Raw genomic sequence first — 16,963 nt, 5'->3', positions numbered from 1 at the left:
TTTGCTTCACCGGCTCACATCTAAAGAAGGACCTTCACATTCCACGAAAACGAGAAGACGTGTAGCATAATTTCCCCGCTTTATCTGGTTCATGATAGTAATCCTTGTTCCTTACGAGCATATTATGCTCGTCAGATGTGAGGGAAAGCTTGCTCAGATCTGCAGAGGAAAAATGTGAGAGTTTTATAGAGTTGTGGATACAAGAGAAACATGGCAGGAAAATATGGGAAAAGAAGCCAGCTATAAGGATTGAAGCTTTAACAAAGGAGCAACTGTCTACGAGTCCCTCTAGCCCTATACCACAGATATTACTCTGATGACTATGAACTGTACAGTGACATTTTTTAACTTCAACAAGGGAAGCAATGAAACTGTCGGATTGGAGAAGTATTAGCATAATCATGAGATCTTTTATTTTCAATCTGATTCTGAGATTTTACAAGGGGCATTTAAATTGGAGCATTCAAGCGGCAAACCAGGAACAGGCAAATCAAGATCAAGCAAGTCTTTCCTTGATTACATCGGTTTTGTTCAAGAGTTCAGACCATCTGTTACATTTCACTTCTCTTACTTCGGATTTTAGAAATTAATTTTTTCAGCTCTCAATAAAATGCTGTAGTAGTTCTTGTCCGGATGATTTGGAAGCAGTGCTATTTCAAGTTATGATTCGGGTAAGATCCTTCCAACCAATAGTGAAATGAGCTTAGCAAAGTTATTTATGGCTTTGAGAAAAAATAAAAAAGTTAGGAGCTAAGAATAGATAAGAGAATAGGTTCTCTCATTGATGGTCCCCTCCAGACACACAACCATTGATGGTTGAATAAATTTTCTTTATGCACGTCCATGGCAGAAAATCAGCAGGCACCATCACTGTTAGGTATTCATTTGCTAAACTCTTGAGCCACTGAAGTCGAGCAGATGACTCTGTAAACTGAGGCTACGGAGAGAAGTTGGATGCACTCTCTAGACCGTCCTCGAGGGTCCCTATAAACATGCCCCCCAAGTATAATCTAAGAAACTTCATCTTCTTGATATCCATTCCGGGAAATTTTGTGGCCACCTGTCTTGTTTTCTTTGTGACTTCGTTAATTTCAAGTATTACATCATTTATTATCTTTTTTTCAATTGGGTTTTCAAAAGATTCAACAATCTATCAGTATCAAATCCCCCGATCAATGTCCCTCGATTTGTTGAATGTTTTGGCATTAATTTGAAACACGTTCTAAAAATCAAAGCATGATCTATCTGTATCAAGTCCCTCAATCAATCTCGTCCTGAAGTTTATGGTAGTAAATGAGACACCATAAACTCCTGTCGAAATAGTATAAAAGCAGTATCAGCTAAGTTAACGCCATGACAAACGCTAATTGACAGTGCATGGAATACATAAATCAATTAGACAGCAGCTAACGGAAAGTCAGACAACTCATCTCAGAACAAATTCTCCTAATAGAAATTATCAGTTACGTTTACACCATGATTAAGCTTGTGAAGGGTAAACCTTGGTTCAAAAATGCAGAGAAAACTGATTGCAAGTCATGTTTTGTTCAGGGGTTAAAAAAAGATAATTAAAATAATTGTCCCAATCTGAACATAAAACTAATGCTGCAGCAATTCAATTGGAAAGTTTGGTGACGGCAGAGAACACTAGAATTGCACAAAGCTGCAACTGGACATAGGAATTTCATTCCAACTCAGATATAAGCCACAGGTTCTTCAGAAGGCAACATCAATGCTCTCCAAGGAAACACACAAATGGTTTACTAAATCTCAAATGACAGAGACATCACTTGCTCTCCAAGGAAACACACAAATGGTTTATTAGATCTCAAATGACAGAGACATCACAGAAAACCAGAAACCAAGACCTGAACTTGTACAATCATTCCCAACTACACAAATCTCAATGCCTCCCTATCAATTCTTGGTGCTTTTACCTCCTCTACCTCCAGCATTATTCCCTCCAGCCGCTGCCTGCGCAGCTTTTCTCGCTGCCTTTTCCTGTAAAGCCTTCGCGTCTCTGCACACCCGAATCAAGAAAACATAAATTAAGAACCAAATTTCTTAAAAGATGTTTAGAGGAAAGGAAAAATATATGAAACAAAAACCTTTCGCGGCGTTGTTCAGGTGTTAGTCCGTCATCTTTGGAATTCTTTGTTTTATGGGCTGCCCTGGCTTGAGCCCTTTCACGGTCTCTTTCTCTTTGGTTACCGCGTTCGCTTCAGTTAAAGCCAAACAAAAATTATCACAAAACCAAAGGGGGCATAATTTACAAGACACAACAAGTTTTAAATTATTCGAGATCCCAATTATTATGAAGACAAATAAAGAGATAAGAGAAGCACACAACTGATCGTCAGCAAAGGATATGAGTCATTGTTGATCGGACTGAGTGGGCACTGGTCAATCAGAATTCCTGAAAATTCAGGCAGAAACCCGGGCTTTACTACATTATAGTTAACAAAATAAAACTTGGAAGAAAGAAAGAGACAAGGGCAGCACCTGCACCTACCGGTCGGAGACGGGGAGGGAGAGAGCGAGTGATCCACAAATTTCGCACCTTTTCAAACAAAATTAGCCTCCTTTTCGGACAAGCAGCTGTGGCAACTAGAAAAAGAGTGGAAATAGATGCTATGGAAGGCTCCAGAAGCTGACCTGTCTGAATGCATAAAAAAGTGATGGTATTTTCTAGAATTGAAATAAATAAAAACTATTGGATTTAATTATTACGTGGTATCTGTAGTTTAAAACAAGTTATTTATTGGCCCTTGTAGAATTAAAAATAATTAAATTGTACCTTAATTAGATTGACGATCCTCGATTTAACAGTTCTTTGCCCCGGAAATGTCATCTCTTTCGCATCCAGATTTCACCAATCAGGTACTTCTCTTCTATTTGTTATTTTTGGAAGATAAAATAAATATAAAAATAATAAATTTTTATTAGTGTTAAATTATTAATTTTAACCTAATATATTAAATTTTTATGTGAGGTTTCAATATATAATTTATATTATTTATTTTTTTATTTTTTTAAGTATTTTTTTTAAATTTAAGATATATACGTACCTATATTATCTTGTATTTTTATTTTAATCAAATAAATAGAAATAATAAAATTTAAATTTATAATTATTTAGTTATCAAGATTCTGATATCATATTAAAGAATTATTTTAATTAAATAAATTAAGTTTTAAATTAAATTTTTAGATGAGATTTTAATATATAATTTATATTATTTTTTAATAATTAAAAAATTAAAAATTAAAAATTAAAAATAAAATCCTATTTTCTTATAAAAAATCCTCAAATAAGTTGTTATGTAAAAATATATTTGTCCTGTCAAATAAACACATTTGCCACCGGTAAATATTATGGGATTAGATGAGTATTTTTAAAATGTTCTTGAACAATGTAACGACGTAAACGGGATTTGGAGCCAAAAAGATTAAGCTAACGTCTAGGGATTTTGTTGATATTTTGTTTTTATATGAACAATGTATTTACTATAATACCATCTGTATCGAGGAATTTAAAACTTGGTTTTAGGGGCCTTTTGTCTTTAAACCTCGATTTTTTTGTTACACTCTCCTCGGACAATTTGGTTTTTCTCAATATATATATATATATATATTTAATGCATAGTGTAATTACTTGTGTGTCCCCGAGATTTGAAATTTTCAATCTAGGTGGTTGGGGCCTTTTTGATCTTTTACTCTTATTTTTTATTAAATTCTTGTGGTGCTAGGGGTAATTTAATCATTCCAAAATTATAAAATATTTTTTTTAAAATTAGCTGGTAGCGAGCAGCAGCATCTGACAGTGATTTAGTATTTTACTCTTGTTTGTTTGCTTGTTTTATTTATATATATATATATATATATATTCACATGTCATTAAAGGTAATATGATCCTTACCAAAATATAAAATATTAAAAAAAATTTACTAGCGAGCGATGGTGGAATTACACCATTCATAACAGCATTGGAAGCATGTCAATGTTATTTATTTGATGATACAGTGTGTGTCTATGTCGGGTTAATTATTGGGCTCTGATAATTTTATTTTTCTTTACTGAGATATTATAGTGTCTTTTCATTTATTTTATTTATTTATTAATTTATTTTATTTTTTATTTTATTTTATCCATAATCATTTAATTTAAATTTATTTTTATACCAAATCTATTCATCATTCGTTCTTTTTTCCCCCTTTTACTAGATGATTTTTTTAATTCACTGTATTGCATTTGATCTCAATTTATTTTCACATCAAATCTAATTTTTATTATTCTTATAACTATTTAGTTTTTTAGTATTTTTTTATTATATTTATTTTTAATTTCATTTTTTATTATATATTTTTTTGAAGACTTTGCTTCCTTTTCAAACATGTGGTTAGTGGGGGTTTTCTAATCACCGTTATAAGTTTTAAAAATTGATATAGATTGATTTTAATTTTGTTTTAAAGTTTTATATAAAACTAGTTTATTTTTAATTTTATTTTTTAATATTTTTAAAATTAATTTTTTTAATTTTATTTTTTATGTTTTGTGAAGTTATATAGATAGCAGATTAACCCTAATTGATTCAAATATTTTTTTAAATGAATTTTTTTTGGTTCATTACTTATTATTTTTATATTAAAAATTTTAATTCATTTTTTTAAATCTATTTTTTATACAATTAATCTCAACGTCATGAATACAGCAGCAAATTTTGAAAGTTGGTACAAGTTGAGTTTAATATTTTTCATGTTATTTTTAAAAATTTATTTTTTAAAAAATTTACTTTTAACCATTTATGTTTTTAGAAATTGATTATTGTGATTTTTTTTTATTTTCATCCTACATTAATTTTTTTTTATCAAATATCTTATTTTTTAGAAATTAATTAAATATCAATTTATTTAATTAGATGTGTATATAAATATTTCTTTTATAATTAGAAATATTTTTATATAAAAAACCTAATAAAAAAAAACACAATTAGCAACAAATTACGGGTCATGTAACTAGTATATTACTAAAAAAGTACAAGGACACACACATGTATATATATATATATATATGTTATTTGAAATCTTCACCCAGATTACATCACTAACGCTACTGCTACTCTCGAAGCCAAACACCCTTGATGATATGAAGCTTTAAGCATTGTTCATGTAGGTTAGAAATAGAAAAGATTCCCAGATCAAGGCATATTAAAATCCCCCAAAAGTAAAAAAACAAAGAAAAAGTTCTTATTTTTTCATCCCCACATGAATTTATGAATACATCACATAAATGAATGCTCCACGCAAGCTTTTCGTTGATGCTTCCACTAAATCTCCATTGCCGTAATCAAATTTAAGGCAAAAGAGTCAGAGTGGAATGAGCAAAGAGAAGCTCGGGAAATGGACTGCCCTCCATTTAGGGACAGTACCACAAAAAGGGAGGAGGAGGAGGAGGAGGACTTATTCTGTCAAGAAGAAGACTCCTCCTTGTTCATCTAGCTACCTTATCCTGCAGAAAATTCTCCTTCTAATATCCCTGTTTTGAAGCCATACAGAGTGCACAGGGTGCGTTTCATTGGGTACAATATTGTCTGAAAATTCACATATCGGTATCAGATACTGCATTGCAGTGTTGCCAGATGGACTTTGCTGCAACCTATACGAGCTGCGCGCGACTATTAAAATTGTTTGTTTTCATGTTTTAAGAGAATTTATTTTTTAAAATTATATTTTTATGTTTTTTATAATAAATTTTAAAAAATAAAAATAATATTTTAATATATTTAAAAAATATCATTTTAAAAAATAACTATTACTATAAATACTAAATAAACTCATATAACCGTGAGGAAGCTATCAACATTTTAGGGCTTCATGAGCATTGAGAAAGAAAAGTCTGTATTTTAGAGCTTATAATCATTTTGATATTTATTTCTATGAGTAACTGTGTAATTGGCTTAAAAAAATATAAATATTTAATGATAAAATAAACTTATTATCAAAATTAATATAATAAAAAAATTAAAATTAAAACAAAAATCTACAACATCAAACCTGCGAGAGATCAATATAAATCACATATTAACTGAAATAAATTAACTATATATAAAGAATTTTATCATGTTAATTTAATATTACAATATTAAAATTATTAATTTAAAATTAGAAAAAAATATTAAAAAACATGTTGGATTTGAATGGATCTAGATTAGCTGGATTCCAGCCTTACGATCTAAAGACATTGGTTGTTTTGGCATGAACGTATTGTCACCTTCCGACTTTTCAAAGTCAACATTTCTGTACCGTCCGTTGTTTCTGCTGTTGTAGCTGCTGGAAAAGTGATGGCAGTTGCTACTCTGGACTGGACTGTAACAAGGCAAATAAATGGGCCAAATTTTCTTGAAACTAAAACATTTACTGTGGATCTTTCCCCCAGTCCAGCCCAATTTCTTTGTAATGGAACAGGCCCACCATTTTTTTTATCAGAATGCACGAGCAGGCCCACCATTCTTGTACTGATCTGAGTGTTATGGCTCCGATTTGAATAGGTGGATGCTAGACATTTGATTTTCTTGATTCATAATCCGGTCTCGAGTTTTATAATTTGAAAAAAAAAAAAGTTGCAAATTTCCAAAAATCGTAATAAAACGAAACCGGCGCTTTCTCAGCTTCCGCTCCACAGATACGAGAAAGCCTTCGAAATCATCATCTCCTGCATAACAAATAATTCCCCATGACCCCCATTGCCAATTCTCGGACGCGGGCACTCTTTGGAAGACAATTCTTCTTCAACGTCAACTCTCAAGTCCAAGCACCACTCCTCTTAGTTCTCAGGTAACTCAAAATTTCCCACTTCATGCCTCTCCTTTCTTTCCATGTTTTCTTAATCTTAACTAAAAAAAAGAATCTGTCTTTTTACTTAATTCCAGGCACTACTCATCTTCCAATGGAGAACAACTGGACGCTGATAATGTTAATGAGCCAAGAAAATCCTCAAACAAATCCAAGACAGCTAAATCAATGGCAAGACTCATCAACTCAAAACCCTGGTCAACTGAACTTGAATCTTCTCTTTTTTCTCTTTCTCCTTCAATTTCTAAAACCACTTTCTTTCAAGTTCTTCGCTTTATTGCTTCCCCATCAAAAGCTTTTGAATTTTTCAACTGGGCTTCAAGAAACGGGTTCACTCATGATAGCCGATCGTATTTTATGATGCTAGAAATCTTGGGTCGTAATGGAAATCTCAATATTGCTCGTAATTTTTTGTTTTCTATTGAGAGAAGGTCCAATGGGAGTGTTAAGATTGAAGATAGGTTTTGTAACACTTTGTTGAGGAGTTATGGTAATGCTGGGTTGTTTAATGAAGCTATAAAGCTTTTTAGTTTAATGAAGTCAAGTGGGGTGTCACCATCTGTCATTACATTTAATAGTCTTTTGTTAATCTTGCTTAAAAGAGGAAGGACTAACATGGCACATAGTGTGTTTGATGAAATGTGTGGGACTTACGGGGTTACGCCGGATACATATACTTTTAATATCTTGATTAGAGGCTTTTGTAAGAATTCGATGGTTGATGAAGGGTTTAGGTTTTTCAAGGAAATGTCAAGGTTTAATTGTGAGCCTGATGTGGTTACTTACAATACACTTGTTGATGGGTTGTGTAGGGCGGGGAAGGTCAGGATTGCACATAATGTGGTTAAAGGGATGGTTAAGAAAATGAAGGATTTGAGTCCTGATGTTGTTACTTATACTACTTTGGTTAGAGGGTATTGTATGAAACAAGAGATTGATGAGGCTCTGGTTGTTTTTGAAGAGATGGTTAGTAGAGGGTTAAAACCTAATGATATTACCTACAACACCCTTATAAAGGGTCTTTGCGAAGTGCAGAAGTTTGATAAGATCAAAGAGATTTTGGGGGGAGCTGTGGGGGGTAGAGGGTTTGTTCCGGATACTTGTACATATAACACTTTGATGAATTCACAGTGTGATGCAGGGAATTTCGATGAGGCTCTGAAGATGTTTAAGAAGATGAAGGAGTTGAAAGTCCAACCGGACTCAGCTACATATAGTGTTTTGATCAGGAATTTGTGTCAAAGGGGGGATTTTGAGAGGGCAGAGCAATTGTTCGACGAGCTATCTGATGATGATATTTTGTTACGTGATGATGGCTGTACTCCTCTTGTTGCGGCTTACAATCCAATTTTTGATTTTTTATGTAAAAATGGAAAGACTAGCAAGGCTGAGAGAGTGTTCAGGCAGCTAATGAAAAAGGGAACACAAGATCCTCCTTCATACAAGACCTTGATCCTTGGGCACTGTAAGGAAGGTACTTTTGAGGCTGGGTATAAGCTCCTGCTCTATATGTTGAGAAGAGATTATGTGCCTGATTTTGAAACCTACGTGCTGTTGATTAACGGTTTCTTGCAGAAAGGTGAACCAATTCTGGCCTACAAGACCCTGGAGAGGATGCTAAAAAGTTCCTATCTACCTAAAACTTCTGTTTTCCATTCTATACTTTCAGAACTTCTGAAACATGATTTTGCCCGTGAATCAGCTAGCTTTGTTGTATTGATGATAGACAGAAAAATTAGACAAAATATCAATCTCTCAACACATACCATGAGGTTGCTCTTTGGTAGTGGACTGCGAAATAAAGCATTCCAGATTGTTGAATTACTTTATGATAATGGATATGTGGTTGACATGGAAGAATTGATTGGTTTCATTTGCCAGAATGGGAAGTTACTAGACGCACAGAAGATGTTGTCATTTTGTTTGGAGAAGGGTCACACTGTGGATATTAACGTGTGCAATGTAGTTATTGAAGGTCTGTGTAAAATGAAAAGACCTTTAGAAGCATTTGGGTTGTACTACAAGCTAGTGGAGAAAAGTAACCATCAGCAGTTGAGCTGCCTAGAAGGTTTGAGAACTGCCTTGGAGGCTGGGGGAAGATCAGAGGAAGCAAAATTTGTATCTAAGAGGATGCCCGATGAGAGGCAGCTGGCAGATCTCTGAAAATTAGATCTGGCAGCAATCTCAAGGTGTGATAGCACTGTTCAAGTGAGCAAACTTTACTTCTCTGAAGTCTCTTTGAAGTGGTTTGACTTATTTTGCGGATTAGCACCCTATACGAACATTTCAACAGGGCACAAACACTTTGACCATGCATATCCTTCTCACTTCTGGTCTCATATAACTAGGCCATTGCTGAGTTCAGTCACTGGACAGTAATGCTACATTCTGTTCAAGCTTTCAGCTAGTTTTACCCTTTGAATAAGTTTGAGATGATTGAACCTTTAAAGTGTATATGGACCACGGAACTCTAGCATTAGTGCACTGCTTCACAGCTCAGCAGCAGAACCAGCTGAGCAGCACCCAATGTCTTTCAACTGAACCTGTTCACATGGTCAGGTAATCAACCAGGGCCTTTCCTTTCTGTCTGTACTTCATTATATTATCACTTTCTTTCTCAAATTAAGCTCGATGCAGCGACATTTTAACTCATTTATTGGTGTGCAGAGGGCTGTCTTGATGGAGCATGGACATGATTCTTCTGAATTCCTGGCTTTGGCTTATGTAAAATTGTTTGAGCCTGAACATAAAATCTCTCTGCGTCAAGCTGTTGCTCTCTTCTGCACAAGAATTTAATTTTCATAATTAGACCGCATTTCATTTTCAGATGAAGATTTTAATTTTTCCTGTCATCTTTCAAAATGTAATATTTGTTGTTTATTGGTGTGAAAGAATCATTATAATTTATTTATTAATTTAAGTGAGATTTTAAAATATAATTTTATATTATTCTTTAATACATTTCTTTTCAAATAAAAATTTTCTGAATTTAAAATTTGTATATATTCATATTAATTATATTATTAAAATTTTGATATTATGTTAAATAATTATTTCAATTTAATGGTTTAACTTTTTAAGTAAGATTGAAAGATATAACTTTATAATACTTTCAAACATAATCTCGCTCTTGCATGTGTAATCTTGTTTATCATGTTCAGTAGGCAACGGAACAGTGTTTAATGATGTTAATGGCATGGTGCTATTATTGTCAAACGGGAAAATCTTATTATTATTTACTTTTGCTGATGACTACGGTCCTTCGAATTTTTTAGGGTTGTAATAATAGAACTTTTTGGGTTGAAATAATAGTTGTAGGTAAAAGTATTTTTTTTAAAAAATATATTAAAATAATTTTTTAAAAATTAATATATCAAAATAATCTAAAAATATAAAAAAATAATATTTTTAATTTTTAATAAAAAATTAAATAAAAAATTAAAATTTTAAAAAATATGGTTTCAACCACGTTTTCAAATAAACTTGATATATTCACTCATTTTGCGTTTGTCATGCACCATGCAAGGGAGAAAAATAAAAAATCTTATATGTATTTGCTAGCTGCTGCTTGGTGTGAGTATGCAGTTTTATTAGCACCCAAGCTTTGCCAACATATTTTTCTACTTTAGAAAGAAGGTAAGTTTGAATTCGGTTAAAAAACAACCACAACCCTTTAAGAAAAGAAGGAAACAATTGTCACCCCCTTCAAGCCTTCTAGCTTCCAACCAAAAAAAAAAACCAGAAACATTAGCAGAATTTTATTAAAGTATACTTTTTTAATTTTTCATGCTTCTCATCCTTGGCACCAACCTTTCTCCAAGATCAAGTTTAGCTCTCGTTTATATTTCCCTGCTTTGTGATGCTTCATCCATTCAATTCTCTTTGTACCAAACTATCTTCTTCCTAAACCTGTTGAAGATGTCTAAAACGATTGGCAACGGGGCTTCAAAGCACCATGCCACACTCACTGGGCGCGCACCCACTCCAGGCAAGGCAACAATACTTGCAACAGGCAAGGCCTTCCCCAGCCAACTTGTTCCTCAGGAATGCTTGGTGGAGGGTTATATGCGTGACACCAAATGCGATGATGCTTCCATTAAGGAGAAACTGGAGCGACTTTGTAACTCAAATTCCTCCTATTAATACTCTTTTATTCCATTAAATGGCAGGTTTCTCTAACTTTGAATTCCATTCTCTTTGGCTAGGTAAAAGCACTACTGTGAAGACAAGATACACGGTCATGTCCAAGGAGATACTAGAAAAATACCCGGAACTTGCAACAGAGGGCTCTCCGACGATCAAGCAAAGACTCGAAATAGCAAATCCGGCAGTTGTTGAGATGGCACTGAAAGCAAGCATTGCTTGCATCAATGAATGGGGTGGGTCGGTAAAAGATATCACCCATGTTGTCTATGTTTCTTCCAGTGAGATACGCTTACCGGGTGGTGATCTCTACCTTGCCAGTCAGCTTGGACTAAGGAATGACGTTGGCCGAGTAATGCTTTACTTCCTGGGCTGTTATGGAGGCGTCACTGGACTTAGAGTTGCCAAGGACATAGCTGAAAACAACCCAGGAAGCCGTATCTTATTAACTACTTCTGAGACAACGATTCTTGGTTTTCGCCCTCCAAACAAGGCACGCCCTTACGACCTTGTGGGGGCCGCACTCTTTGGTGATGGAGCTGCAGCTGTGATCATCGGAGCTGACCCTGTAATAGGTAAAGAGTCTCCTTTCATGGAGCTGAGCTATGCTGTTCAACAATTCTTGCCAGGTACGCAGAATGTGATCGATGGACGCCTTTCTGAAGAGGGCATAAACTTCAAGCTTGGGAGGGATCTTCCTCAGAAAATTGAAGACAACATTGAGGAGTTTTGCAGGAAGCTTATGTCAAAGGCTGGTCTAACTGAGTTCAATGATTTATTCTGGGCAGTCCATCCTGGTGGCCCGGCAATACTTAACAGGCTAGAGAGCAATCTCAAATTAAACACAGAGAAGCTGGAATGCAGCAGGAGGGCTCTAATCAACTACGGGAATGTCAGCAGTAATACCATAGTCTATGTTTTGGAATATATGAAGGAAGAGTTGAAGAGAGGAGGAGGGGAAGAATGGGGACTTGCCTTAGCTTTTGGACCAGGCATTACTTTTGAAGGCATCCTTCTTCGTAGCCTATAATTAAATCCTGCAGCTACATATATGCATTTGGTTTTTATTTTTCATAATGAAGCTACTCATGTTATGCTGTTTCTGATGTAGTAACTCAAAAGAAATGAAATCTAAGAAATTTCCACAGAACTGAACTTTTTAACTGTCTTTCCATTGCAATTTATCATCACAACCTGTGCTTGGAAATATTAATGCTCATGTAGATCTTTTCTAAAGCGGAAGCCAGCTATTGCAGGGCAATAATGTTGGTGTGTGTCTATATATATATATATATATATATATATTGCTTCCTGACTACAGTTTCTTCCTTTACCTTGAATGGATTGAAGTTCAGAAATGTTAACAGGCTGCATTCACCTTGATAGAATAGGTCTGCCACTGGATGGAGTAACACTTGTTAATAGTTTTTTTGGTGTTTTGGGTTAAGAATGAGTTTTTACATAAAAAAATCTTGTTTTTCTTGAACACCAGTTGAATTTTGGATTTTCCAGACAATGTGTCGTTTACTAATGCAAATGATAAATCCTTTTTTTAATATATATTTGGAGACTCGTGTACCAGTTATTTTTTTTTTTAAATTAACGTGGGTGTTTGGGTTAGCTTACGCGTATTATGACTAATTCCACAGGCCCTGAAGTTAACGATCATGTAAGCTTTCAGTGGCCATCATGCACCAGCCGGGTGCTGGGCCTAACTTATTAGATCTAGTAGTAACTATTTACATCAAATCAATATCCTATTCTATTTATATAAAAACTTGATTTAATGAAGTTTTAAGACCCAGAGTTTCTCTAACTTGAGTTTTTAAAGTTAACTTAATTGAATTTAATAAATATAATTATTATGTGATGATGGTTTCCTTGTGAGTATTATGTATTGTATTATCGTAAATATTAACTTCTAGAGCACAAAAATAACCTCACCCTAATTTATAATCATGCTTCATTGTTGTGCCATGCAAAGGCTAGATAGAAATTACCCTTGTAATAATTAAATATCCCTCGATCATCACAAATTAAACCAAACCGCATTGTAAGATTTTTAAGTAATCCAGGCCTAGATATATAAATAAGGTGTGCAATCTTTCATGATATATTGTGAATCACCGTAATATATTTTTTTAATTTTTATTTTAATTTTAAAATTTTTATTTTGTACTATTTGATATTTTTTAGCTCAAATTAGCTTTAAAATTCACATTTTTTTAGGAGAAAGAGTTTAATTGAAAGAAAAAGAACTAAAATCTTGAGTTATGATAGAAGGCAAGGTGAAACTTTCATTAACACATTCATACAAAGAACTAAAATGAAAATCTTGAGTTATGATAGAAGACAAGGTGAAACTTTCATTAACACATTCATTTTAATTCCTCATTTTTTTTAGAAATTAGATGACCAATTCCTTTAATTTTAAGAAAATATATTTTAACATTTAATTTCATTTTTTGGAGGTTTTTTAGGAGAAGAGAGAGGGAATCGTCAAATTTTAGCTTAGAAAAAGAAAGTAGCTATCAGAGAAAATTACGAGCACCAAAACAAATGATTTTTGTGTTAAAGAGTTTCATATGATGAGGGAAATTACATTTATATTTTTTTTTACCTTAAAGATACCTAGAAAATATATCTAAGTGTGGCTTACTAGGCCAATCAATACCTAACCTGATTCTTTTTTTTTTTAAATTTGTTTTAAAATAATGTATTATTTATGTTTATTTTTTTGAAATAAATTTTGGGTTTATATTTTAATTAGATTGTGATTATTTTTAAATGATATTAAGTGTGTTTAATATTTTAAAGATGTAAGTATAGTTCATCTATGGTTTTTTTTTTAAAAAATCATATTGATTAATTTTTTTAAATATTATTTTTTATAAGATTAGTTCATCTATGGTTTTTTTTTTAAAAAAATTATATTGATTAATTTTTTTTTAAATATTATTTTTTATAAGATTTTTTAGATGTGCTGTCTAGCATTATTTTTTTATTCAATAAATTTTATATATGTATCAGTTTCTATTACAAATTTTATATGCTTTGCAATTCAAATTTATTTTGATAGAAAAATTCATTAAACATAACTAAGTAAAACACCTATATTGCGATGTTCGATGTCTTGATCTTTATTTTTTGCGTGGTTTTCTGAATTTTATTTTTGTTTATTGTTGATAATTTTTTTTAATTGCTTTACACAATTGTTATTGAGTTGTTTAATAAAATGCGTGCATAAGTTTTTCGATTTACATTTATAAATTGTTTTAGTGTAAAAAAACATGTTGAAGAATTATGTATATTCATTGTTTTAATTATATTTTGATGTTAAAGATTTGATGTGTATTTTTATGATTTTTTAATTTTTTCTCTTAACTTTTTAATTAAAGTTTCATTTTTTTTAGTTTCACCCTTTAATTCCAATTTATTATGTATTTTTTTATTTTGATTTTTGTTCTTTTCATTTTTATTATTTTGTTAATGTTTTTATTCTTTTCAGTTTAACTCTCAAATTTAAAATTTGTTTTTGCCTTTTTTTTTAATATTTTTTACTATAATTTTAACCTTCATGATTTTTTAATGTACAGTGCTTTCGATTTTATAACCCGGGTCACATTTTAAAAAGTTAACAGTAATTAATTTTTTTATCTTATTTTTTTAGATTAATATTTTTTTGCATATTTTTTTATATACAATTATTCTATTCTCTTTTAATTTACTTTGTTAATAAATTAAGTCATGGAAATGTTTTGAGAATATTTTTATAATATTGGCAAGCGTTTATCTTTTGCATTAAATTATTATTTTTTATTTATTGTTGATATTTTATTTTTTAATTATATTATTAAATTAACTAATTTTATTAAATTCTTTCGAGCCAATTACTTGAATATTAAATATTTTTATTTAATTTTTTTTTACCTCCTTTTGATATTTTTATGCAATCACCTAACTAGTATCAAAACTTTTCTTGCTTCATAGTTCACACTACAGTTTCTTCCTTCACCTTGGATGGGTTGAAGGTCAGACATGTTAACAGTCTGCATGTACCTCGATAGGATAGCTCTGCCATTGGATGGAGTAATACCTGCAAATTGCAATCCAATAATCCTGCTCCAATCAAATAAATAAATTTTGTTATTACTTTTTTTAATGCCAGACGAGAAGAACAACTTCGTTGGAGTAAACTGTTATTTACAAAGGAGAATTTATACATTTTTTTTATAAAAAAATTCAACAATTAACTCTGGTTAATGGACTAACTTATGATGTCCATGGCCAATGTGTCAATGATGTTAAATGATTATTAATAATGTTAGTAGACGTAAACCATATGACCCACCAAATTATTTGTCAGCCCTGAATCAACAACTACTCTGCTCGCTCGCGCACCAATCTTCTTTCTGGTATTTCTAATCCAAGAAAGAATTCTGTTTGTATTTACAATGGGAAGGAGACAGTGAAGATCAAACCGTCCTGTGAAGTTCTTTCGTGGTCCATTTTGCAAACATGAAGTCAGGGTTGGGCGCTTTCAACAAGAAGTTGAACACTGGCGAGGTCGCAGGCTCTATATGTCAGTTGTCAATGGTGCACATCATGAATCGATTCCTGTGATCACTACTGTGTGTGAAGACAAGATGCAGTCATGTTCAAGCAGATACTAGACAAGTAGCCTGAGCTTGCAACCGAGGGCTCTCCAATAATCAAGAGAAGGCTCGAAATAGCTAATCCATCAGTTGTTTAGAAGGTATTGAAAGCAAGCGTTTCTTGCATCGAGGAACGGGGGAGGGCCGGTAGAAGCTATCACCCACTTTCTCCATGTTTCTTCCAGTGAGACCTCGCTAGTCATCTGGGCTTACGGAGTGATGTTGGCTGTTTAATGTTTTACTTCCTAGCTAGGCTGTTATGGAGGTGTCACTGAACTTAAAGTGAGGACACAGCCGAAAACAATCAAAGAACCCCAGTTTCTTTGTCTAATGGACTATGGTAACATCAGCAACAACACCATGGTCTGTGTGTTTTGGAAGATATGAGGGAAGAGTGGAAGAAAGGAGGGGAAAGGTAGCGACTTGCCTTAGCATTTGAACCAGGCATTACTTTTGAAGACACCCTTCTTCGTAGCGTATAATCAAATCCTGCAACCACACATGCATCTGGATTTTAATTTTCAGAAGAAGACGTTGGACGAGTGGAAATCAAGTTTACTGGACAACTTCAGGCATGATTTCAATGGTGATAGAGATCTTGTTCTTGCTTCTTGCCTACACTTTTTCCTTCAAGTGGACTAAAAGTGATCAAATTAACATGCAAACATTCTGCGTTTTGCCCGGATATCAGCTTGTAGGGTAATTCATTATAAAAAATAAATAAAGAAAAATTAGTTTGTAATTCGGGGCCCAACCATTCCGAGGCCCGTTCGGAATTTTTCAAGGAGCCAGAGAAAAAATACCCATCAACCATCTAATCCGATGTGGATCAGAAATTCAGGATTCTCATTATAACGGGATAAAGTCGGTGGCAATGCACTATATAAAAGAAGCACGTAATAAACCCTATCATATCATATTATTTGCCAGCCCTGAATCAAAAACACCTACCATTCACTCACTAATCTTCTTTGTTTTGAGAGCAATCTGTTTATATTCACAATGGCAAGGAGAAAGTCAAGATCAAACAACCGTCCTGTGAAGAAGCCAAAGCTAAAGCTTGATACAGTCTTTCGTTGCCCATTCTGCCAACTTGAAAACACTGTTGGGTGCTCCTTCGACAAGGATCTGAACATTGGCGAAATCTCATGCTCCATATGTCACGCTGGCTACGAGACCAATCTCACTCCATTGACCGAGCCTATAGACATATACTGTGAGTGGATCGATGAATGCGAGCGGGTTAACCAGAAATCGTAGCCATATTATTTTTTAGTTTTTCTTAGGAAATTAGCATTTAGTCTTTTATATATG

General features: G+C 33.1%; 1 protein-coding gene and 1 long non-coding RNA gene across 3 annotated transcripts; one reads left to right on the top strand and one right to left on the bottom strand.

Annotated features, from left to right (window-relative positions):
- Nucleotides 1–1,623: 1,623 nt before the first annotated feature.
- Nucleotides 1,624–2,648, bottom strand: LOC105131638 (uncharacterized). 2 transcript variants are annotated; one of them, XR_843473.1, is made up of 5 exons: nt 2,513–2,647; nt 2,351–2,416; nt 2,109–2,219; nt 1,849–2,020; nt 1,624–1,793 (listed from the first exon to the last, which is right to left on the bottom strand). It is a non-coding gene; the product is annotated as an uncharacterized LOC105131638 (long non-coding RNA). The 2 variants fall into 2 exon arrangements; XR_843472.1 differs by lacking the exon at nt 1,624–1,793 and having other exon boundaries at nt 1,795–2,020; nt 2,513–2,648.
- A 3,840-nt stretch (nt 2,649–6,488) lies between these two features.
- Nucleotides 6,489–12,134, top strand: LOC105138139 (Tetratricopeptide repeat (TPR)-like superfamily protein). The gene is made up of 6 exons (XM_011044150.1): nt 6,489–6,833; nt 6,929–9,012; nt 9,302–9,410; nt 10,437–10,487; nt 10,634–10,971; nt 11,057–12,134. Exons 1-6 carry the CDS (start codon nt 6,733–6,735, stop codon nt 12,022–12,024), a joined length of 3,651 nt encoding a protein of 1,216 aa, XP_011042452.1. The 5' UTR covers nt 6,489–6,732; the 3' UTR covers nt 12,025–12,134.
- The last annotated feature ends 4,829 nt before the right edge of the window (nt 12,135–16,963 follow it).

Source organism: Populus euphratica, unplaced genomic scaffold (assembly GCF_000495115.2).
Source record: "Populus euphratica unplaced genomic scaffold, PopEup_1.0 scaffold2.1, whole genome shotgun sequence".
Lineage (NCBI taxonomy): Eukaryota > Viridiplantae > Streptophyta > Magnoliopsida > Malpighiales > Salicaceae > Populus > Populus euphratica.
The sequence above is the reverse complement of the archived record's forward strand: the minus strand, read 5'-3'. Positions and strand labels throughout refer to the sequence as shown.